Source organism: Triturus cristatus, chromosome 2_2, assembly GCF_964204655.1.
Source record: "Triturus cristatus chromosome 2_2, aTriCri1.1, whole genome shotgun sequence".
In the NCBI taxonomy this organism is placed as follows: Eukaryota; Metazoa; Chordata; class Amphibia; order Caudata; family Salamandridae; genus Triturus; species Triturus cristatus.
This window is the reverse complement of record NC_140582.1, coordinates 923,127,452-923,153,767: the sequence shown is the minus strand read 5'-3', so window position 1 is coordinate 923,153,767 and position 26,316 is coordinate 923,127,452. Positions and strand designations below refer to the sequence as shown.

Below are 26,316 nucleotides of genomic sequence, written 5' to 3'. Positions count from 1 at the left end.
TGTTCACTATCACTAGCACGCCCAGTGCTCACTTGTGTGGTATGGTCACTGCATATTGAATTGTACTATAGTACTGTTATAACTACTTACAAATAATAATTGTTTCACCTTACCCCTCCAGTTGTGGTCTCCCTTCTTTTGCCCCTGCCCTCTGTGATGTGTACCACTATTTTAATTGCACTGTTCAAATGATGTCCAGCTGAGACATTGTTGTTTTGGTATTCACTTTCTTTCAAGCATAGTACAGTTATTTTGCATTCATTATCAGGTGGGGGTGCTGTTGTTGGAGTAGAGCGATTGGATCTATTGGGGAGAGCAGAGCCAGCAGGGAAGTAGTACAGCTACCATTTCTTTTAACTTCTGTGCTGTTCTGTCCTCAAGTGAAGTTGAACCAGCGGATTAGGGTAGGTTCAAGTATAATGGATTCTTTGATAGGATTGTGGAAAATGTAGTAATTAAGTTTGCATTTACTAAGAGGCTTGCTGACTGAAAGCTCATTTCACCGTCTACTTGAAGGTAGCTCTCTCTTGAAAATATTTCGAAGCTGTAATACCAAACCTTGTGTCCTGAGCTTTAATGTAAGAGGTGTTCGCAACAAATATGTAGTTGTTTTAAATGTGAGTGGTGGATTCTAAATGATTTTGGAGATGCTAGCGGACCAGTAACATTGACAAACACAATATAAAGCAGATATTACATTTTTTAAAATACAGGAGTTTATTTCACATTAATATGTTCTTCCACTGGACTGAAGTAAATATAATTTAAATTTTAACTTTCAGTATAACCAAACTACAAACCTACATAAACAGTTTTATTGTTCATTTTAAAAAAGCACAGTAAAGGGCTGTATTTGTACCCACAAGGAATTCAAAACTCGTGAGCAATGATAGACACCTTACCAGCGCAAAGTAATACATTTTCTCTTTAACAAAGATGAAGAGATTTTCTTTTCCATTTTGAAAAATATATGTAGTCACATACTTGATAGTCACAAGAACATTAATGTAATGTTATTAAATAAGCATGAGGTAACAGGACTACAGCCACTTCATTGCTACAACGGTACAGGAGTAGTGACCCGAAAGAATGACTGCACCCTTATTTAACTGGTCAAGAATCTAGAATAGATTCATTTTCTTCATTTTCCTCAGCTGCATCGAGCGCACCACTGCAAGTGCTATCTTGGTTAATTGCGGAATGATTCAGCTCTTCCTCTCCTCCAGTGAAATTATGAGACACTTCCTCCTCCTCTTCTTCCTCTGCCTCACCATCATCCTCTGCATCCATCTCGAATACTCTGACATGGCGGAGATTGGAACTAAGCTGAAAACAGAAAGCAGTTGTCAAAGAATTAATAAATGTACCACTGAGCTCATACGAATATGTACTACTGAGCTCATAAAGATAATTATCAGACAGGATTGCAAATTAGAATATCAAAATATTAAGACCCACATACTTGTTTAAAGTTCAAATTATAAGTTTAGTCTAGTTAATAAAATAAGCACCAAAATGTTGCGCACATCTAACTCGATACAGTGACATATAACCTAGGCAGAATTTGATCCAAACAGTGCTGAAATTAAGAGGGTCATCAAACTTATTAGTTGTGAAACACACACCATGGTATACTAATCTTGCGTCTTCCACCTTAAGCACCACCAAGAGACATAATTGCTAAACTTTATTGCTTAATGATAAACGCAGTCTTGCAGGTAGCAATGCAAACAGTCTTGATAAAATATGAATCTATAAACTTAAAAACAATTTCTGGCTATAAATGAAATCTAGGGTTGAGTTTTGACTGTGTCCAGGGAAAGCAACCTGAAGAACATGCTATTTCAATGAAAATTAAGAGGTGGCAGCAGATGACTAAACAGTTTACTGCAATGATATTGAGGAGGCCTGGGGCCTGGCAGGAAGCGTGATGCAACATCAACAGATCACATAGCTTTCCCTGGACAGACGGAGTTACACTGGAGCTGCCCTACGGGCCCTTGATCTTACTACTTGCCATCATCTTGGTAACTGGGATGTGTCTGAGGGGACAAAAGACGCATGTCCATTTTGCCGGTTTAAGCCGTGCTTGAGGCTTGCTTCTTCGGATAAAACTTGTATTCCACTTGGCCAGTCGATTAGGGTCCCTCCTATTCTGGCAGCCATGATTAATGCTCGCTCCCTTAAGAAACATCATTCAGATGTTTTCGACCTTCTAGAGGACAGCTCACTTGATCTACTATTTTTGACTGAAACCTGGCTTGACTCTACATCAGATCCGATTATCACTCTTGCCACACCTATGGGTTATAAGATCTCTAGAGCAGACTGCCCGGAGAGGAGAGGGGGCAGTGTGACTATTATTTATAAGAACAAGGGGTATCATTGCAGGGGGGGATGTCACTTCGTGGGGAGGGTGCGAGGCTCTTGACTTCAGCATCCGCGTCCCAGCACATTTTGCCCTGGGAGTCTTTGATTTATAGGCCCCCGGGTCCAGTGGGATCTTTTCTTCAGGCTTGTGGAGATGCTGTAATCCCCAGGGTGGTAAGAGTTTCTCACTATATGATCCTGGGTGATCTGAATACCCATCTTGATCAAGCAGATACTAAGGATGCGCGGGACTTGGACATCTTACACTTGGCTCAACTTGATCAGCAGGTCAGCCTTCCCACTCATCAGGCTGGCCTTATACTTGAACCCATTTGCACCAACTTTCCTATTCTATTAAGGAATCCTTGCCCGGTCTCATGGTCGGATCATTTCATAACCTACTTTTCGTGGGAAGTGTTCTATGTTGAGCCTTTTGTGCGCTCATGCCGTAAACCAGACTTTGGGAAAATTAATCCACTTGAATTCAATCTGGCCTTGGAAACTTCTAGGCCTATTCTGGCAGGGAACTTGAGGAGTGCTTGGCTGGGTTCACTAGTTGGGTCTCTAAGGCAGTAGCTGCAGTGGTCCCACAACGGCCCGCAAGGCTGGCTAGGGAATCTCCTTCCAAACCCTGGTTTAACTCGGCCCTTAAAGCTTTGAAGCATGATTGTAAGACCCTTAAGCGGCTTGGCGTAGGAGCGGATACTGCCTGGCAGCCAAGCGGAAGCTCAAAGATAAGCAAAAAACATACTATGAAGCCATTACGTTGACTAAAGGGCAATTTTACTCAGCCCGTATTGAATCAGCAAGTAACAACTCTAAAGAAATTGTTGCTATCGTTCAGAGCTTCACATCCCCTCTGGCCCAAGCGAGTGTGTCTCCATCTTCACCTACCTGGTGTAACACTCTTTCCTGCTTCTTTAGGGATAAGATTCGGACTATTCAGGCGGCATTTACATCCTGTGACAACAGCATTCGGGCATTTTCGGTGTGTCAATCTGCTGATCCGGCCCATTCATTGTCGGTATTTAAGCCAGTTGATCCACTGGAATCCCTTAGAATTCTCAAGGGTTTAAAGTCTGGTTCGCCCTCAGACCCCTGTCCTGCCAGGTTACTGGCAGCAGTGGCAGAGATTACGAACACAGAAGTGAATACCATTATTAACATGTCTCTTCAGAGAGCTGTTGTACCACAGGTTTGGAAGCAGGCTAAGATCTTGCCACTTCTAAAAAAAAAAGCAGTCATTGGATCCCCTTAGCCCAGGGAATTACCGGCCTATCTCCCTCCTACCTGCTTTGGATAAGGTGTGTGAGAAGGTGATTAACAAACAGCTCATGGAATTTTTGGAAAGGGAGGCGCTCCTGCATTCAGCCCAATCAGGGTTTTGGGCGTCTCACAGTACAGAATCAGTCCTGGTTGCGGTGTTGGAGGCCATCCGAGAGTGTTTGGACGCCAGCGGGAGGGAGAGCTGCATTCATTTTGCTGGACCTCTCGGTGGCGTTTGACACGATCCCGCACTCACTCCTCCTAGCGCGACTGGCAGGGATTGGTGTGTCGGGTGCCATTTGGGGCTGGCTCAGGTCTTTTTTGGAGGGGTGAGTCTACCAGATTTGGCTTCCACAGTCCTCCGCCTTCCCTCAGTCGGTGACAACTGGAGTGCCCCATGGATCCTCCCTCAGCCACCTTCTTTTTAATATCTGTGTCACTTCTCTGATATATCTAGTAGAGGAGTTGGGGGCCAAGGTGATGGCCTATGCGGACGACACCCAGCTGCTCTTTACCTGGGACAAAAATGCAGACTCCGTTCTATTGGTTCAACATTGTCTATCTTCTATTTTTAAATGGCTGGCGGATGCACAGCTTAAGCGCAATGAAGAGAAGTCAGAGATTCTGCTATTTGGTAAATTCTCTCCTAATTACAGAGAGCAGCTTTGGCCTCCTGAGTTTCCATTGCCCACCTTCACAGGGAAGCCTGATAAAAATCTGGGGGTATGGTTTGATGAGTCTCTCCTTTTCGACACACATTAAGAAGTTGGATGGTTGTTGTTTCGGCCTTCTTAAAACCCTTAGAAAATGTTTTCCTCTTACCTCATGCGACGAGGGAAATGGTCACTTGAACACTGATTCTGTTGCGGTTGGATTATGCCAACGTCCTTTATGCTGGTATTCCGGTCTACCTGTTGAAGCTACAGGTGGTTCAAAATACGGCAGCCAGATTTATTGGGCATTTTGGCTAGGAACAGCGTTCGCCATCAGTTGCGATCACTCCATTGGCTCCCCGTGGTGGATAGAGTTAAATTTAAATCATTGGTTCTGGTGCATCGTGCTCTTCATGGCTGCGGTACTCTTTATTTGCAGAGACGTTTTTCCTTTTACGTTCCTTCGCGATCCATGTACCTACGCTTTGCTCAGGTTCCTCGCTTCAAGTATCAGAGGTTAGGGGGCAGCTCCTTTGCTGTGAAGGCTGCTGTTGCTTGGAATGCCCTTCCTCTTGTTATGTTATGTTATATAGTACTTCTAACGCGCACTAATACTTAAAAAGTGTCCTGGCGCGAATGCTGCATGCAGAACCTTGAGGAGAAGACATTAGAGTGCCCCAGAGAAAAGAAAAGTTTTCAGTTGCTTTTTAAAAAGCCTAAGGTCTTGGATGACGCGCAGTTTCAAAGGTAAGGCATTCCAGGCCATGGCTGTTTTCACTGAAAAAGATTGACCACCCAGACGGGCCCTATGGAAACGTGATACCGTCACTAGGCGCAAGGTGGCGGAGCGCAGCAGTCTGTTGGGAGTATAGAAGGCGAACCGCTTTTGGGTGTAGAGAGGGCCAGTTTGATGCAGAGACCGGTGGGCCAAAATCAGGGATTTGAATTGCACTCTTTGGAGGACTGGCAGCCAGAGTAAGTCGCAAAGATGTTTTTTAACGCTAGACCGTCCTGAGATGTTAAACATGAGTCTAGCCGCGGCATTCTGTATAGTCTGTAGTTTGTTAATTAGGTATCTTGGGGTACCCAGATACAGAGCGTTGGCGTAGTCAAGCCGAGAAAGAATAAGGGCACGAATCACAGCTTCCTTGGCTGACTGAGGTAGCAGCGGGAGAAATCTTCTCAATACCTTGAGAGTGCCAAAACACTGGCCAACCAGTTTATTGATTTGATAGGTGAACCTTAAGTCCTCCGAGAACCAGATCCCAAGATTTTTTGCAGGAGAGCCCACAGAGTGCGGGCATGGATGATTAGAAGGCCATAGAGATGGTCTAAAGTCAGGAGGAAATTGTCCATACAGGAGAACTTCAGACTTGTCCTCATTACATTTTAAATGTGCGGCGGCCAGCCACTTAAAAACAGCCGAAAGGCAGTTCTGGGCGGACGCGGTAGACAAATCAGAATCCTTCCAAGTAAAAAGAAGTTGAGTATCATCCGCGTAGGCCATTATTTTAGCACCAAGTTCTTCTGCCAAAAAAATCAAAGGAGTAAGATAAATATTGAAAAGCAGGGGGCTCAGGGTGGATCCCTGTGGGACGCCAGTAGCCACCTTCCTCACCGTCGAGGAGAAAGGTGGCGTCCACACCTGCTGAGTCCGATCCTCTAGAAAAGATTTTGACCAATTCCACACATGGCCACCGACACCAATATTAGCCAGGCGAGAGAGAAGGAGCTGATGGGGGACCGTATCGAAGGCGGCAGAGAGATCGAGAAGCACCAAAGCTGCTCTGCCGCCCGCATCAAGGCACCCCCGAATGGATTCGGCAACCTCCACCAGCGCAGTTTCGGTACTGTAGGCGGACCTAAAACCAGACTGCGCCGGGTGTAGTAGGCTGGAGGATTCCACGAAGGCTTCCAGTTGCCGAAAAACAACCTTCTCACAGATTTTGGCCATGGCGGGGAGAAGTGAGATAGGGCGATAGCTAGTAGGAAGTGCAGGGTCAAGTGAGGGTTTTTTTTAAGAGAGGAAGGAGTTTGGTCTGCTTCCAACTTATAGGAACCGTAGAAGTCTGCAGAGAAAGATTAATAATTCTGTTAACCTTCAAAGAGATCACCTCAGCAATACCAGCCAGCACTCTTGCCGGAGCGGGGTCAGACGGGGACCCTGATTTAAGAGATTTTAGAATAGCCAATGTGTCACATTCCTCAACATGCGAGAACATGGAAAAAGAGGAGGAGCAGGTCTGGGAGGTCGGCAGAGAAGAGGGGTCAGTCAGGGGGGAAGAATCACAAGCAAGGCTATCCTCGATCACTTGAATTTTTTCGATAAAAAAAGAGGACAGTTCCTCACAACGCTCTAGAGAGGCTGGAAAGGGAGTTTGTTCCGCGGCAGGGGATAGGAAACTTTTAACTATCGAGAAGATCTCTTTGCTGTTATTTTTGGCATTAGCAATACGGGCAACAAAGAAACTTTATATTATTCAGGACCCAGTGGCTTTTAAGAGGAAACTGAAAATACATTTTTTTGCTTGAAATTCATTTTCCATACTCCGCTAGGCATCGCGCTGGGACACTCATGAGTATCTGTGCGTGCTACAAATTTATGTAACATAACATAACAAATGCGAACAAGCTTTCACAGATAATACACACGAGGGGGCAGAATTAACCCACACAGGATCACTGGGAGATCTATTATTAGGTCGAGCTCTGCAAGACCTGTTATATCGGTTTAGTTGGGTTTTGGCACACCCACCAACTCCCATTAGTTGTGATCTGTGGCATTCAGAAATGGTGGCTTGCTATTGGTGCTTTGTTGTAAATGTCCCTCCTTTGTGTGCTTGGCTCACTCCCTGGCGATTTCACTAAGAGAATATTTTGGTTGGCCATCACACTGTACAGTTGTGATGGACCCCCTTCCTCCCGGCTGGGCATTGCAGCCTTCTTTTCTAGGTGGAGCCTCGTATTCAGATTGCGTTTCTGCGCTTGTTCAGCTCCCCGCACAGTACGATGGCCCACCTCATATATGCGCATCGCATCCTCTGAGTTCCTTCTGGTTCTCTTCAACTATGTTAGGTAAGAGAACGGAAGGCACCAAGATAAGGCTGCAGCGGGGGAAGGCAAATTGACACAAGGGAGCGTGTCACCGCCGGGCAGGTTAAGTTATACCACGCTCCTCTTTGAGTGAGCCAAAAACACACTAGCACAACAGAGACGCATCCTTTTTACCCGTGAGAACGGCTGGACCACCCCCCTCGGGATGGTTGTAACCAGGTGATTTGCTGGCTCGTGCATGGTGCGCCATGTGACCCCTGGGTTTTCGCATGTCGTACGGAGCTTTGTGGTGCCTGTTATAGTTAGCGCTGCTCCTCACAAGCTCTTCCTCAGTGCGCCGCCTCCTAATAACCCCGGAAAGCGCTCTCCCTGGTGGGTGAAGCCAGTGACCCAGGTGTAGACTGTGTCCTACCAGGAGAGCGGGGGTGGGGGGGGTGGGGTGGGGGGGGGGGGGGGGGAGGGGGGCGGCGGCGGTGTTAAGGGGGGAACGACGGCTCAAAGTCTCCCATATGTATCTGGGAGGGCGGGGGTGGCAGAGCTTCACGCGCCCTCCCATTCTTTCTGGCTCTAACCAACACTTACTTTCCTTCAGCGTGCTCGGCTGCTTCAGCTGGTTTTATTGTTTCCCCCAGTGGGGTAGCCACCATGGATTGTTCCTTTAAATAAAACATTTTAAAACGTGAGCCCAGTATCTCTCGGTTACGTGGGTCTCGCCGTGGCCGTGTGACATCAATCAAATAAACAAAGAACAAGTGCCCCTAAGCAGCTGCACTTCGATCTGACAGCCGTTGTTGTTTTTCAGGGCACAGGTGTGTCACCGTTAATTTGGCACAAGCAAGCTGTGGTTTGTTTTGTGTGCCAGCTGAGACAACCTGCGCTTCAGCCTGAGCAGGTTGCACGACTGCAGGGTGTTCTTGTGACCGCTTCCAATTGGGGTAGAGTCCTATCACATGGCTCTCCCTCGCTGTTGTCTCCCATGCCGCAACTCTGATAACAGGGTGTGATTAATGGTGTTAAGGTCACACATTAGTTCCAGTACTGGCAGCCGTCATTTTGTGAGATTGACACCCGAGTGTCAACAGCCTTTAACTTTTGGTACCCTGACATCTCTGGGCACATTTGCGGTTTGGCTGGGTTGTGTCATGTCCAGCGAGGTGCACATATAAGACACTGGCTGCCTATACACACATTGCCACCAGGCCAGTATTATAGCAGCCCCGCTGATGAATTCAGGTTAGAGGCCGGCGCTGGTAGATATTAAATAGGGCAATGTCTATATGTGTACTTCCCCATGTGCGATGACGTAGCCTGCTGCTGATCCCCTTTTAGACGAGGCGAGACTGCTGCTGGAGCAGCTTCAGGCCATCCATCACATTAAGTGCGGATCTCTATGTCCGACGGGGACGGAGTGGTTACCCGACGGGGACGGAGTGGTTACATACCTACAGAACTGAAGTCTGGGGAAAGCTGGGCCTGCTAATCCTCCCCAAGGGCTGGAGTACAAGTGAAGATCACCCAACCTACCCGGATAGTGCTCTTCTCGTGGCAACTGGTTAACAGCAGATCTAATCTTAGGGAAGGAGTGAACATAGTATTGTAAATGATTGTGACATTTCAAGCACATCACTAGCATTTATGAATGACAAAGGTCACCCGTTCTTTATAAATACAAATGTTTACAGAAGCTTTTGTTCCGAACATGTCATGTTAAAAGCTTTCTCAGTGACATAATTTCAATAGTAAATATCTGAGCTGGAGACAAAAGTTACAAAGAGTCCCACCTAGATCCACATATGTGTTTGTCTGCATCAGTGTGCTTCGTTCACAACATGTCAAATTGTGCTAATTAGCCCAGGATCGCACAGCGTAGCAAAAGCTCCCTCTGTGACTCTTAATTTTCACCAACTAGTTTCTTTTCAATTTCAACCGCCTCGTGAAATTTCAGTGTGTGTCTTTTCTATCAATGTTTATCATTTCTGAGGCTAGTGCCTTTGCACGGGTGGTGGGGAGTTATATAGAGGCCTCTAAATAGCTGACATGTGCACCATTCACTCATTTGCATCCAGGAAAGTAGTAGTCTCTCTGTAGGTCACATGATGTAGGCATGTATCTATCTGCAGGGTTATGGGGGGGGGGGGGGGGGAGCCTGCACCTCGAGGAGAGAGTGAAAGGTAAACAAGCTGCCACATCACATCTCCTGGTGGAAATCGCGCCATTAAGCAACGCTTCGCAGGAGATGAGAGGACGTGCTGTCTGAAAGCACACTGTACCTAACGCTGCTTGTGCCTGCTAATCAGTGGCGGCTTCTCTACTAAGGCGGAGGAGCATCACCCCACTGCTCAAAAGGAAAAAATAAAATAACGTATTGTCATTATGATTTTATTTTTCCTATTGCAGTCAGTGGCTTGCAGACGGGGCGGGTCAGAGCAGGGGCAGGAGGGGCAGGAGTAGTTTGCATTACCCAAGTGTGCATGAATGCTTGGTCATCACTCTTGGGCCGGCCAAACATTCATGCGCATCTTGCATCTCCCCACCAGGCTGTAATGCACAGCCTGGTGAGGAACATGTTAAGGTTCCCTGTCCCAATCCGAGCACTGAACCACAGCGCTCAGACCAATCACAACGCTGCAGCATTGTGATTGGCTCAGGGGAGCCAAAGTGCTACCTGCTGCCAGGGGAGACAGGAAGAAGGAACAGGACAGAGGAGAGGTGGCAGCCGGCTGTTTGCAGGTAATGTATTTTCTTTCTTTTTTTCACCCACCCCATCACCCCCGTCGGGAAGCAGCAGCGACTGCTGCTAATGGTGTGTGTGAACAATGCCCCCCCAGCAGCAGACAGGTCTCTTATCCTTTGGCCCCCAGCTGTGTATACTTGCATTGATGTAACATGTCAGTCACAACAGAGATCACTTGAAACGGCATGACTAATGACCTGAGAGGCAAGGGAGGTCTCATTTGCCAGGTTCTGTTCAGATGACGACGAGGCTGGCCCACTGTTTACTGTTATAATGCATAGCACAAAGATGAAACTGGGTCACATGCAAGGGTGTATTTTTGGTTAAACATACAGTGCCATAAGAGTGCTGTCATGACATCACCGTAGTGTATATAGGCACCTCTCTTCATGGCACATCCGATAGAGAATGGCTATTACACATGGAAGGAATAGCCACATATTAAAAATGTATATTCTGAAATACATTGTTTATGCAAAATACGAGGTGATCTGTATTAGAACGAACTCTGCACCAAATACTGAATGAAAACTTTAGTCTGTTACCACACCGGCATAATATCCAAAGATGCTGAATTAGGGCATTGTACTTCCATGTCCTTCACACCTACTTTTCCCCTTCCCCCCTTGCTGCCGCTACTCAGCGTCATTTATTTTTAACCAAACTCTTTGATTGTCCCCTGCACAGAGTGCTTTCTCTCAGTGGAGTGTCATCTGCAACATTAAGATCCATCTCAATTGTGCTTGCTTTCAGCCAAAAGATTGCATTTATAGAGCACTGCTTTTTAAAAATAAAAATATGACCTGTTTTTGTCTACGGCTATAGTTGCGGCTTGTGCTACATCGCCGTCATACACTCTCACTATTTTTTCAGTGAAATTAGGTGTGAATATGTAAAATCCTGCTACAGTGCGAGATGTGAGCGTGCACACTTTACAACAGTTTGAATTTCATTCTTTTTTTTTTAAAAACGTTTTTATTGGCATTTATGTGGAAAGACATACACAGGCACAAGTGATAGCGCCAGCAGCACAGAAATTTACACAGCAAGCTTGCTCAGTCACAGCCTTCTTGACCTCGCAGTCTTGTGGGCGCCCAGGCCATCCGACCCTATCCTAAGTAGGGCCACCGGTGCGTTCCCGGGGGCAGCCGCTGTGTATGTCCTACCGGAGCGCGGCCTGATCTCTGCGCCGCAGGGGTGCCGCGCAGTGTATTTGACCCCTTTGCGTGGTGTCGCGCAGGCGAGAGAAATGCAGCCAGTGGGTAACTATGAACAAACTGGGGGCAAGGAACCAGGGGATGGGGGGGGGGGTGCACTATGTCGGCTATCAGGAATGCTTGTAGCTATGCGCTCGAGAGCTGGACCAACGTGAGAGAGCAAGGATAGAGAGGGGGGGGGTAGCCGGGGGGGACGCGGATGCCGAGAGGGGGGGAGCACGCCGGGGGGGGGGGGGGGGGGGCCGGGGCATCAGCCGTAGCCTATGAGGGGTCCGACGGCAGAGCATGCGATACCTGCCTCTGCGAGGCACCGGGCGTTTGGACTGCCCGCGCCGCTCCCCGGGAGGGCTCCGAGGTCGCTGGTGCCCCCAGGGGATCTATCGGTTGTGTACTCGCTGCAGCCGCTGTTTCCTGCGTGAAGGTGTGCAATAACATGGCCCAGGGCATGGAGATTGGGTGTTTGCGCATCCCTCGGGCCTCCTCCGTTCTAAGTGTGGTTTCCTCCGCCTTGCCCCATTTCTTGACCGCTCCCACCCACGCCGCTGCCGGGGGCCCCCCCCGGCGACTTCCAGTGCATACCGATGCATCGTTTAGCAAGGAGCAACATTAAGAAAGGGAACCTCCTTTCCACCTTCTGCGACTTATGACGTTCATGAATACCCAGCGCACACGCCTCCCATGTGTCCAGGTCCCGGAACACCGTAACCGCTTGTTGGGCAGTGTGGATTGTGTGCCAGTAACTGTGTAGTGTCGGACAGTCCCAAAACATGTGCTTGAACGAGGCCGCGGGCTCCAGGCATCTAGGGCAGCCAAACGCCCCGTCAGGGTAATATTTCTGCAGCTTTTCAGGGGTTAGATACGCCTGGTGCAGGATATGCAGCTGTATGTTCTTAAACCGGTAATTGCGGGACACTTTTTTGGTGTATTCGAGGGCCCTAGCCCACTCCCTGTCATGTAGAGGCCGCTGGAAGTCGTCCTCCCAGTGGTCCCGGAGGGTCGCTAACGTAGGACTCCGCAGGGTTCTCACCGCTTTGTATATCCACATGACGAGATGGCGACCGGGACCCATCTGCAGTATCGCATGAATGACCGGGTGTGTGGGGGGCTCCGCCTCCATCCTTCCCCACTGCCTGTGGCAGTCCGTGAGAAGCTGCCGGTGCCGGAGGAATTGTCCCCCGGGTAGCTCGAAGTCCCCCGCCAGCGCCTCGAAGGACTGCAAACTTTCACCGGAGAACAGCATTCCCACCTCCGTGATCGCATGATCCGTCCACGCCCGCATCATTTGCTCTGTGTAATATGTCTGGCCCCTAGGGAGCCCCACCAACGGCAGCAGTGGAGAGTACAGGGGGGTGCCCCGGCTAAGGCGATGAACTCGTGCCAGGCAGGCGCGCGCCGTCATGACCTGAAGGGGCCGGGATACCGGCGGTGCTGCCCCCGGCAGCAGCATGCGGTGAACGGCCGGGACCGGGATCCGCCCCGCCTCCGTGATCAACTCCTCCTGCGCTCGGCCCGCCGTCCAACGCGACACCCACTGCAATTGGGCGGCAAGGAAATACGCCTTGAATGAGGGAGCCGCTAACCCGCCCTGATCCAGGGGCAGTTGCAGTTTCGCCAGGGCTATCCGCCGGCGGCCGCTGCCCCAAATAAGGGTCCCGAGCAGAGTATCCAACTCCCGGAACAGGGATCGCGGAGGAACCACCGGAAGATTGGAGAAGAGGTACAGCAGGCGCGGGACCAGGATCATCTTTGCAACGGCAATCCTTCCCGGCACGGCCAAGTGGAGGCCCTTCCAGAAATGGACCTGGGATCGGATGGTGCCCATCAGCGCGCGGTAATTCCCCTCATAGATATCTTGCGGCGTATGGTACAGCTTAATGCCGAGGTAGCGGACCGCCTGGGGACTTCACGAGACTTCAACGTCTCCTATTCGTATCGGACCCTGGGGCACAACTTGTGTCAAGGGGTAGACAGTGGACTTGGCCCAGTTCACCCTGAGGCCCGTCACCTCTGCAAAGTCATGCAGGATGCGCGATATCGGGGTCAAATCGATCGTGACGTCCCGGACGTATATGAGTACGTCATCGGCGTACATCGTTACTGCATGGGTAGAATTGCCTATCGGAATGCCCCATTCCCCACTCTCCCCGCGCAACATGATCGCCAGCGGCTCCATCGCCAAGGCGAAGAGTAGGGGGGAGAGGGGACACCCCTGTCTGGTCCCGCGCCGGATCGGAAAGGAGTCCGAAATGAGAGGGCCTATGCGCACTCTGGAGCTGGGCGAGGAGTAGCTGAGCCGGGTGTAGGCTAACAGTTTGGGTCCAACGCCCATGCGCAGTAGGACCTGAAACAGGTAGGCCCAGGAAAGTGTGTCAAACGCCTTTTCAAGGTCAAGCACCAGACACGCTGCCCGAGGGAACCGCTCCCGCACCAGACACGCTGCCCGAGGGAACCGCTCCCGCACCTGGTCCTGCACGTGGAACAACCGCCGGATGTTAGAAGAGGTGTGCCTACCGGGCACGAATCCACTCTGATCCGGGTGAACCAGCCGTGGGAGGACCGTGGCGTACCTATCCGCCAGGGCCCTCCCATAGATTTTGTAATCCGCCGACAACAGAGTTATAGGTCGGTAGGAGCCTAGCCGTTGCGGGTCCCTATCTGGCTTAAGGAGGGATACTATGACGGACTCGAGCATGGAGCGAGGCAGGACTCCCGTGTCTACAGCCGCTCGGAACTGCAGCTCAAGTTGAGGGACCAACTGGGTCGCGAACGTCTGGTAAAAGTCAAGGGGGAAGCCATCGAGGCCGGGGGCCTTATGGGTGGCTAATGCCTTCATGGCCTGCCGAAGTTCGGCCGCCTTGAGAGGGCGATCGAGGTCCTGGCGCGCATCACGATCAATGCGGGGGAGCTGAATACGGTCCAGGAAGTCCGCCGGGGCCGCAGCCGACGCCACGGGACGGGGGCTTGTGTATAAGCACATGTAGTGCTCGTGGAAGGCCTTAAGTATCTGCCCCTGCGAATACACCAGGGTACCCCGGACGTCACGGATGGCCGTGATGGTCGGAAGGCTCGAGTCCTGCCTTATGAGCCACGCCAACAGGGCACCCGCCCGGTCGCCCTCTGTGTGGGCCCTAGCAGCGTAAGCCGCGAAGTTAAACAGGCGCATGCTTGCCAACGCCACAGCGTATGCAGTCTCGGCGCTAGCCCGCGCGGCCGGCGTGACCATGGCAGGATCCGTCTCAGTCTGAATTTCATTCTTAAGATGTTGATTTACATCAGGAACAGAGAGTGTTGAAAAATGTATGTATTAGTTCTTTTACGTCCACAACAATATAGCAATGCATACTTTTCAGGTTGACTCTGTCCGTTTACATCATGTATTGCGTCATTTCAAAAGTATTATTTATAGGCGTTTGTGTGCCATAAAAGGCAGCACTCCATTACACAAGACTCCACAACACAAAATTCCATTCCACATAATTACACTCCAAAATCAACAATCCCACACCACAAAATTTCAGTACATTCAATACCACATAATTGTTATCTACACGATTCCACAGTACACCATGCCACATATTACCACTACACAAATCCACTTCACACGATTGCACCACACAAAATTACACACCTAATCCCATCTAACCCACTTAATTACACTACACACCCCATGCATACACTCCATAATGCATAAGTAAAAAACATTGCCATTTACAATGCCAATTGCTCCAAATCCAACAAATGCGAGAGAAATTGCATTTTCAGTGCTTGTTTAGTCTAGTGTGATAATCAGAGCACTTACAGATGAATAGGCAGAAAGCAGGAGGAGTAATTAAAATAAAACGTACTAAACATCTGGCCATTGTTGTCTGACCCACAAATCCAGGTAAGAATTAACAGGAGACATTCAATTTGAAAAGTGATAACACCCAAACCAAAACAGGAAGGTAGGAAGGGTACACCCTTTCAGGTAAGTAGCTGTATTTAAATAACTGGGTGGTACTTTATTTGGTGGTTGTGTCTGAGAGGTGCAAAGGGTCTTTACAAGTGAGAACAAGGTTGGTGATAAAAGGGTGTTAAGCTGGAAAGCTCAATGGGCGGGTGTTGGAATTCTGTTTGGGGGTTCACTGTGGTGTGATGCTGCAGATCATAGCATAGACAAAGAAGGGACATACATTGGTATATCAAATAATAGCATGATGCAAGAGCTTTTAAGGGCAGGGTTTGGCTGACAACAAGTACAACAGATATGAGGGTAAGGTGAGGATGATGACGGATAGAAGATTGAACAATTATGCACAAAAGTAGAAGCATATCTGGGCAAGGTTCATTAGGCGTTTTTGTAACAGATAAATCGTATGCCACATGAACACAAGGCACTAATCATAAAGTAGAGGGAGCAGACTTACTGCACACAGACTCGAGATGGATGCCAATCTGGCTGGCCCAGGGATCCCACTGCAGGTGCAGAAAGGTGTCTGATTTAGGGTAACTCTATGGGTCTGATTCACAAGAAAGTAGTAAATCTGCACCAGTAGCTCGAAAAAGTCTGCACAGGCAGAATGGAGTCTCCTGTGAGAAAGCACACTTTGTCCTCCTGGTCCTCTCTATGGAAAAAACATTTCCCCCCCTGTGCTGGAGGCCTTTACCCTAGGCTCCCAGCAACTCTATGGGTGATCCGTTTCCCTTTCAATCCTGGAAGGAAAGGAGATGGAAGGAGTTTGGCAATGTGCACACAGGTCTACGTCCCACTTCTTGAGTGGGATTTACGAATGCAATGTTGTCTTGTTTAAACTGATCACCAGGAACTGCACGTTTGAGGATAACAAACTTAGGATAGTGCCAGACTGACTCCATGCACCCTGTGGGATATGTTGTCCCTTGGACCAGCTAGCTCACAATGCCACCGTTAGCCCCCCTAACCTGGACAGGGAGCAAACAGTTCTGGCAACCACTGAACATGACAACTCTGTTCCCTCAGGAAACGTGGTGATGGTCTTAGAACTTTTTGCTCTGTCACCCGTGCTCTATTTTGCTCAGAGAAATACATGAAAGGGCGTTTTCAATATTTATTGAACCATAGTGAGTCTTGCATAAAAACATAAGAGAAAGGTTATAGTAAGTGTCAACAAAGTGAATAAAATGAAGAGTTCCACCATCTTGTTGAGACAGTTTATATATGCATACATATAAAGTATTATAACAATCTAGTGTACTCCTACGATGCTAACCTTGACCTACGTGAAACAAGATACAGTGGTTCACCGTGTTGAAGGCCGAGTTCAGGTCAAGGAGGATTATAGCTGATGACCCTCCTGAATCAAGAATCTTTCTAGATTCTTCCACCACTGCTAGTAAGGCGGTTTCAGTACCTTGGCTTGGGTGAAAGCCCATTTGGGCGGGGTGGAGCAGATCATTGGATTCTAGGAACGCAGAGAGCGTGTGGTTAATATATTTCTCCGCAACCTTGCTGATTCCAGGGAGGAGCGAAATGGGGCGATAGTTACCCAAGTCGGCAATGGGGGCAATTGTTGGTGCAACCAGTTTCAGAATGTTTGGAGGTGCAGGGTCTAGTGGCGGCCCACTTTTTACTGATGACAATATGGCTAGGAATGATTCCTGTGTCATCGGGTGTAGGTTTCCAATTGATGTTCAGTTGTATGCCCACCTGCATTCGTATACTCTAATGGAGTGTGTGTCACTGTCTTTTTTGGGGAAGATGCTTGAGGATGTTTTGTACTTTGGTAGCGAAGTATTCCGCATGTTCATTGCAGCGGAGACCTGAGGTGTCCTGTACAGCCGGAGGGCCGGGGAATTTGAGTAGCTTTTTGGCAATGAGGAAGGTTTCTCTAGAGGAATTAGCGGCTAACGAGATCTTTTCCTCATAATAGGTGGCTAGGGCTTTTTTTTATTTCTGCCTTATACCGTCCAATGGCCGCCCTATATTCCAATTTCTTCTTGGGTGAGAAATCTTTCCTCCAAACCCTTTCCAATTTTTTACATTGCTGTTTTAAGATACGTAATTGGTGGGAAAACCAGGCGGACTTGTTAGATCCAGCTTTCTTCTGAATTGATATTTTAGGGAGCACCAAATTGAGTGATCCCTCGATCCAGTTGCAAAAGCTTTTGTTGGCTGCAACTGGATTAGGATCAGGGTTCGGTTTAGTCTTTTTGAGTTCTTGAGTCCACCTCTCCAGGGAGAGTTTGGACCAAGGTCGAAATCGGGTTCGTGTTAGTTGAGTATGTGATACAGTGCTTGATAGCGACCAGAAAAAGGGGATCAAAAATTGGACCGGTCACGGAAGGGTGATGGGCTCTTTCCCTTTAGGTCTCCCAGATTAGAAAAAATGGGGTCGAGGAGGTGCCCTTTGATATGGGTTGCTTGCGGGACCTTCTGAAGCAAGCCTGAGGTCTTGAGCTAGTTCAGTTACGGTGAGCGCTGAGGGGTCATCAAAATGCAAATTAAAATCTCCAGGAGAGTAAAATTAGTAGTGAAACTGGCAAGATTACAACTGTTTCTAGCATGGATTTGCACAATGTGCCCGTCACCCCAGGTGGGCGATAGATAAGAATACCTGAGAGTGAGAGGGTCGGGGTAAATTCTATTGAAAGGGGGAATATAAGCCATTGCTTAACCCTGATGATCAACCTATCCACAGCCCGGCTGTAGTTTAGGTGCATGATTTAGTCCTTATCCCTGTGGATATGTAACCCCAAGTAAATGGCAGACGTGTCGCACCACGTCATTGAAAAGTCATCATTTATTTGTTTCGGCGTTTCTGTCAGAGGGAACAGGACAGATTTACCCCAATTAATATGCTGTCCTGATACAGCCCCGTATCATGAAGAATGGGCATGCTATGCCAAAGCTTCAGCATGCAGGGACCTCTGAAAAGTCAGCAAAAGTGTCTCCTCTAATTATGTTAGGAAATCAAAGGCTGTATATGGAAAGGGGCATCCTTGCCTTGGGCCGTGATTGTGATCAGGCTACATTGTTTGTATTCTACAGATAGCTGGGTCGCCATATGAATGCAATAATAAACACATTAGCATCACAAATGTGAGGGGCTTGTATCTAATGCCAAGGGAGTGGGATATGTTCTCAGGAACTGTTCTGTGTCAGCAAGGTTGGTGCTTCCAAGACACTAGTCCAAGTGTCACGAATGCAAATGTGTGGCAAAGAGAAGGCAACTTTAGGAAAGGATTGTGTACTTGGAAGAATGGCACAAATTCCTTCTGGACCTAACTTGGGCACATGACAACAGATTTCTCCAAACTCAAGGCAGAAATGTCTGCATTCATAAGTGCATATACGCTGCAAGTAAACCCTCTGCTTACCCCTGGCAGGCAACATAGTTAATCTTTGTTGTAAACTTGCATTCACAAGCAAATGTATATTTGTAATTATAGCACTATTGTCTGCTTGCTAGTCAGCTGCATGGTGCTACGTTGCTGTGGCTTATGGATTTTCAGGAATATGACCGATTTACTCAGACAAAATCATTCTGAATCGCAAACTCTCCTCTAATCTTCCCAAGATTAAGCATGTCTTACTGACTGCTTAGAGTAACCCACAACTACTCACAGAAAATGTTTTGTGAGTCTGGCCCAGATATTCAGGTGTAACTTACATCTACGATGGGATTAAGCCACAGATACTCATGGAAAAAAACGTGTGATTCGGACATAGATGGAAAGGCTGAAAAAGATTGACCAAAATGGTGAAAGAGATCCATATAAAAAAAGAATGAACAGGACCTTTACAGAAAAAGTTATAAAGAGACTGAATGAAAGAGAATATAGGATATCCATATAGGTTAAACAGGAAAAAGGGTGAATAACAACAAGCAAGCACAATTCATACCCGGATGAAATTGGTAAAAGCCCCATGAAGAGGAAGGGCAAATGAGGTAAACATGGTAAAAAATGGATTAGATAGAGAAGGAGATAGCGAGAGATGAAAACAAGCATTTCCAATGCAATAGGTCTCGCATTTACGCTAGTTTGAGCTATTGGCATTGTAAATGAAAATGCCTTTTATTTATGTTTTGGTTTTTAAAACATAAATAAACAGCATTGGCATTTACAATGCCAAAAGCTTAAACTCACGTAAATGCCAGACCTATTGCATTGGAAATGCTTGTTTTCACTGTGGTTTAGTTCACATAGCATGTTTTTACTCATAATAATGATGTACAGGGTACGTTCTGAGGTCACAGAATTAACAGGGGTGATCGTTTCACTTTTCAGCATTTATCACAGTCACAAGTCACATTTTTTCACATGACAGTATACATTATGTTAATCTAATTTATCCGTAACCAGTGCAGACTGAAGAATGCCTGTGAACAGGTCAAATACATTTCCCCAAACGCTAGTCTCAAATTAATACAGCTCCACTATGTGCATAAAACTTACTTACAACCCAGAAACAAGCATGAATATATCCAGGCAATCCTTCAGCTTGTTAGCGATGTGGCATTACAAGTGCAGCTTTCCTACATAGGAAGGGAGTGTATGGGTGGCTTAGACTGAATGGTACTATATACATTCACACTAAAGATGACTAATATTACCCACCAAGTCTATCTAACAATGTATATTAGGGATTTTCCCCACTAGAAAAGCACATAAGATGAAGATTAGGATGAAAATCTTGGGTATCATATTAGCTAAAGGACGTATTTGGGGTCTCTGAAATATGAAAGATGGAAGAAAAAAAATCGATTGTGCTATAGAATAGACTAACAGAGTGGACAGAGAAACCCACAAAATGGACAACACCCTTCCCCCAAATTGTAGACCACGATGAATCAATTAACGTAAAGCAATCATTATCAACATTATCAAATTGTATAGAGATGTGTACAAAGACCACACAAGCAGTAAAACACATACTACTGATTCTGTATAGGGCACCGTATCCGATTGATGTACACGGAATGTACTGTCATTGGGAAACTATTTCACCGATTTTAAATGGAATTGAGTGGATTAAAAATAAAATTCTCTCCCAGGAATCCGCCAACGGGTCAGTCATTTGTCCTAAAGTTAACTGTATGGGTAAGATGCCCCCAGCAAATATAATGGCAAAAACGTACCACCACCATGAGGTTTAATCGCTAAAACATCTATTGCAATGCCTTCATCGCCTACTGCAACAAGGCCGCCATTCCATTATGCCAACTCGGCAGGTTTATGCACCGTGTGCATTTAAAGCTGCTGTAGGGCAAGTACCACCTGCTCCTCACAACGGTACAAAAAGTACGAGCTCCGGGGCAGATCTCCAGTGCAGCGCATTGTGCGCTCTGGAAATGTACATAAAGAGAAAACAACTAACCTCTCTCCTAGCCCACACTCCTTTCCGCTTTCTCTCTCCTGTACGCCAACTAGCCCCTCCCCGCCTGGCAGAGCGCTTTCTTTGTCCCCTCCCCCTTTCAAGGCATCTCCCCCAGAGGGGGCTTGAACAAGCAGCTTAGTCCCCCAAAACCAAAAATCTGCAACAGATTCCAAGCAAGGGCTGGGCCTCAGGGGTCACCAAAGGTCAGCTCAGCTACGTGAGCTGCGGCCCCCATCTCAGCCCCCTCCCTAGCCCATTCATCAACACTCCAAACCAGTAATGCACAGGGTCAGAATCAAAGGACAACTTTTAAAAAGCAACAAGTGTGTGAAGCGGGTCTCTTTTCCATCCCTCTGGGTCTTCAAGTGCTTTGAAACAGCTTAAAGGTGGCATAAGCACTAAAAATGCGGTTACTATAACATGACTATGCCCCATTTATGAATTTGCCCAATTTCTGCTTGCATCCAAAACAGTCATATTTCTGGAGATACGTAGGACTAGAATGTTTTGCGAGAGGCCCGTATAGAAAATGGTCAATATAACAAGCATTTGCAATGCAATAGGACTCGCATTTACACAAGACCTATTGCATTGCAAACTCTCGTGCAGGGGCGGGGGTGAGAAGGCATGAACAACGGAAGTGCAGGGGGGACGAGAAGGTACGGACTGCGTGGGGGAGAAGGCACGGGCAATAAGAGAACCTCATTAAAGAAAATAGTGCTCACAATCTAAATAACACATACTGTGCAACACTCAAAGTAAAGGGGCCAGTAGCCATGGAAGGATACAAATGACGACATGGCCGTCACAAGGAATGACTATCAAGACTATAAAACAAGCGAAAGGCAGCATTTAGGAAGGACAAAGACACAAGCAAATGAAAAAGGTGGGCGGGGCTTCCCTCACTTAGTGAACTACCACAGATCAACGCCAGAGCAGCACACTGGCTCAGGGCTCGACCTAAAAAGGGTAACATTGAAACTGAGCAAAATGAAGTTTTCGGTAAGTATGTACATGAGGCTCCACTTTGTTGATGGTGAAATGCTACCCAATTCTTAGAATTATTCTTAACTTAATAACTTCTCTAATCATGATTGAAAATCTTACAAAGAATGTAAAGTAAAATATTTCTGTTAACATAAGCTTCTCTTTTCCATGGAAACACTGATCTGGATGTAGAAGGAAATGTAAAAAAGCTTTCCCATATTACTTACCACACAGGCCACTTTTCGAATTCCATTAACCGAAACATACTGTGCTTTCATATTTTCAAGGACTCTCCACTGATTCCCCAGAAGAACTGTGTTTGTAGGAATATCATCTGTGTGTTCATCCAACCTACATAAATGTATTCAATGAAACAAATTAAGCTGAGCCTCTGCAAAGGAGTCCCTAAAAATGCTAGGTCAACATCACAGGACAATAGAATGATTATATGAATAAACATTGCAGAGTGATTTTAAAACCAGTTACTTAAGTACAGTCTGTAATAACAATCTGCCTGCTAGTAGTGAAGAATCAAAACATGGAAGAGTAAGGTAATTACAATGGCAGTAGAAATCTGCAGTAATCAAGGTCTGGAGGCTGTAGAGTATATTATAGAAGGTTTATAGAGTCATAGTTCCAAGTAAGTAGGATGATGGTAAAGCCCCATTCAGCCCATAACCAACTGACACTCTATCCCACCAACACTCTACATTCCCGATCACCTCAGACTCTGGATGAGCAGCAGGGGCATGGAACTATGGGGAGGTTGCATAGCTACGAAAGTAAGTCACAAAAAAATCTTTCACCTTTGGTTTCAAGTGGGAGGTGCTCTTTTGAGTTTGGGAGAAACTATTGCACCCTGATTTAAGGCACTGATGACATCCTTGGCATGGGCCGGAAAACAGCCCAGAATTTGTTGAGAGATGCTCACCTACCACATGAACAGGGCGGGCTGGGTGCTCTAGACTTTGAGCTATATTACAATTGCACACAGGAGCAATTCGCCCATTTCAGGCTGCATCCTCAGCGATATACGACACGTGGCAGTGGAACGAGACACAGCAAATTCATATACACTACACTTGATAGTGGACCGGCCCCCCAAAGCTAACCGTAAAGAAATAAATGGGGTGAACTGCAAGGTGTGGTCCTGGGATAGGATTAGTCCGTGCCTAAAGCACCAGATACTGTACTCTCCGGTTCAACCCTCACCCACAAGCCATTTGTACAACTCACAGAAGAGAAGCAGGCAATTCATAGACTCTAAGACAACAAGTCTGGAAACATTTTCCAGAACGGCAGGTTCCTAGACTGTCCGGGCAAGGGGGTGAGGAGGCCTGTTCAGATTCATTTGTGTACCTTAGACTCCGTGCTCTGTGTAGTACTAATTACCCTTTCGTTTCTGAAGGAGCCCCAGACTAGCAAGGCACTGGAACTTCTAATCGCCAATGCATCTAGCAGATACTTGGTTATAACAGTCTACTGTGCAATTCAAACAGAGGCCTCAGTAGCCCGCCTCATCCACTGTAAACATGAGCATCAATGATATCATACCCCCTGAGTTTTGGCAGGCGTAGGAGGGAGTCCGACTCCTCATGTCGTAGATGCAGAGCTCTGGCTGCCAGCTTTATGCACCTGGATTATGCTAGTATTAGGGAATACTGGGATGAAGTATTTAGCCGAATTTTGCAAATGATCGAGGAGCTGCTGCAGCCATCCCTGAAAATGGAATGGTTGGGATGCACCATAGCACTGAGGAAGGACTTGCAGCAATTTGTTTCCATTGCTTTGCTTGAAGCATCAAGTGGCCTGCATCTGGAGCAGGGAGAATGATCCCACAGCAGAAAAAAGGCTAAAGGACATGGTGTACTGCAATGCCCCAATGGAACTACACCACTCTCCGATACCAGTGGCCAGCAAGCGCAGTGATATTTGGGGCCCGCTACAGATGTATTTGTAGAGTGAGTCTACCCAGGCTGCATAGGAATGATGGGAATGGGAACCAGAATGAGGGATTGGCTCCGCTGCTCTGGTTTGTTTCTCTTTACCTACTGGCGTGTTTGAGGCTGAGCTAATATTGGTTTGCTGCTGTCCCCAGGGAAGGGTAGGCACTTTACAGCGAAAACCCATGTAGTATTGCGCTCTGATGGTTTTGGTCAGGATCCCCTTCTGTCGGTATGTGCATTGGAAAGGATCTTATTGTTGTTTCCCTTTTTTGTTTCTTTACCTTTGTTATGCTTTTAATACAGTAATGTTCTGGATTTCACTATATGGTATACTTGCAATTCCTGAATAAAATAAAAGTTGGAAAAACAAAAAATATTGCAACCTGAAGTTTAAATGGTGGGCAGCGCTTGATTCTCATACCTGACAAGATCTCTTCTGAAATCAGTAGTAACTTGAAGTGCAAAGTATGGTCGACCTTGTCGCAGAGCAGAGGTCAATGTGGGCAGGATCTGTGGGGCACAACGTGCCCATACTTTTTAAAGTTTACAAAACTGTTACAACCATTCCAGATCAGTTAATTTCAACAGTGGGGATGCCCCAACTGAAATGGACGGAAGGGAATCTCCTGGGCTGTAAAGCTCAGGAACAGATAGCTAACAAGAAATTAGCTTTATTAACAGGGTGCCTGCAGCCTCAAGAAAAGTAAATGTGTTCAACTGGTTAATCTGCACATATAAAGGCTACTGGGAAGCCAGAATTGGCTAGAACTGATGAAGGCAATTGAAGCTTAGTAATGACAAATATTTATTCATTTTGAGAGGTATCCTAAGGGTGTTAACAGCAAGTGCTCCATAGCTTCCTGCTAACAAGAAACTTAGACTTATAAAAAAATGTCTGCACTATGTACAGTCCGATTGTGTTACTAAAATCTTTATTTTGCAATCTTTTTTTTATCTCAAAACTACTTTTTGGGGCATTTTGTGAACTGCCCGTTTTATACTCTGTGTGACAGTTTAAAAAATGACTTACATGTTCATAGTGCTTTTCTGTCACAGGCTACAACTTCGTAGCACTAAAAATCCAAAAGTCACTCTTTCCCACTGCCTCAAACAAGATTTAGTTCTGTGGTTCTCTTGTCACACACACACACACACACACACACACACACACACACACACACACACACACACAGACATCTGATCACATAACCAATAGAGATTTCATAAGGTATAATAGTGAGTTTCCTACTTATTAGATTAACTTCCTTTTATTTCTCATTAAAGGTGTTTTTTTATATGCAGTTACCTGAAGATGGAAGTCCAACAAAAAGGTTACAGAATAGGTTGTTCCTTTTAGCCACGCCTTTGGCCACACCCTCACCAAACCATTTGCACTCAGGATCATAGTTCCCATACAATTTTAATGTACTTGATCGCTGGGCGAGTGACGAACTGGGGAAATACCAAGGCTGCCGACTGATGCTATGCCACCAGGAGAATCTGGATTACTTTACACAATTCGTAATAGAACCTGCTGGGCCCTCTCCAAGCATGAGAGAAAAAGCACATTCATGTACTTTACTATTTTGAAGTAGATCCAACACAGCTTAACTTGTGTGGCAATGGAAAGAGAAACCTGCAAACTATGTTAACACAAAACCCAGACAGAAACAGCTTAGTCAAACCCATGGTTATCAAGCCCTCCATATGTGCAGTCTTGTTTTAGCTCTACAATTTGTACTGCCAAACAAAACTATTTTCTGGTGGTAACCTTGACACACACATTCCCTCCAAAGGCCATTGATATATGTTAACCTACCTTCTACCAATTTATCATCATCCTTTATTCGTTAGCAACAGTTTTAATAGTTTCACTTCCATTTTAATGAGGTCGAGGAGACCACAGAATAAGTATAATTTGAGAAATGAGAGGGATAATTTCTGACATTAAAAAACGGTATTCACATTAAAACAGCTTTAGCTTCAAAACTAACACTGCTTTGGATTATATTTTACTCTGGTAATTCCCAGTCTGCAGAGTCAAAGCAGAGGTTTTGGGAGCACTAGAGGCCAGTTTCCTCACCTGTGATTACTCAGGGAGATTTTGATGACCACAGCCTCTGTTGCCAACAATTCTGCCCAGCTCAGAGACCTTGATTATGCCTCACAGAATATATCTGTGTCATGGCAGATGCTAGCAGAATCAGTCACAACTGCAGGTCACATTGTTCCTTATTGTGGTAGGCAGAATCTCACAGGGTTGCACTACAGGATCCACTGGTGCAGTCAACTGCGTCACCTTTTACATGAGGGATGAAGTGTGGACAGTACATCACTGCTCTTCATATTTATTCAAGCCCAAATCCAAATATGTACTCCAATAGACAGATCAACTGGGTTTCTGAGGAGCGACAGGTAACACTGCCTAGCTGAAGCTCTTAGAATATCCCTTCTGGAAACATGCAGCAATGGAGCCTAAAACACTGATGTACAAAACATCTCAAATATGGGATAAGTTCTTTGATTGTTAACAGGTGACCACTACAATTCACATCAGAAGTTGGTGACACAAACATGGAATTATATAAGGATTTGGAGGAAGGTAATTGCCATCGGTTAGTTACAGAGCTTGGTTGTCTCAACAAAGTAGGTCTTCTCACCAATGCATGTTTTCTTAAAGGGTGGAACAGGCAGAAGAGGTGGCTATCGTGCGTGGAGAGTCCTCTTTTACTCATATCACCAATGTTCCACT

The 26,316-nt window shown here is 46.6% G+C and overlaps 1 protein-coding gene across 1 annotated transcript in view; it reads right to left on the bottom strand.

The window, feature by feature from the left end:
* Positions 1-698: 698 nt before the first annotated feature.
* Positions 699-26,316, bottom strand: part of ANAPC4 (anaphase promoting complex subunit 4) — a 259,145-nt gene continuing 233,527 nt past the window's right edge. Inside the window, exons 27-28 of the mRNA XM_085642313.1 lie at positions 21,846-21,969; positions 699-1,326 (exon numbers count right to left, since the gene is read on the bottom strand). Coding sequence (XP_085498439.1) covers positions 1,114-1,326; positions 21,846-21,969 — 337 coding nt within the window. The 3' untranslated portion in view covers positions 699-1,113. The remainder of the gene's footprint in view (positions 1,327-21,845; positions 21,970-26,316) is intronic.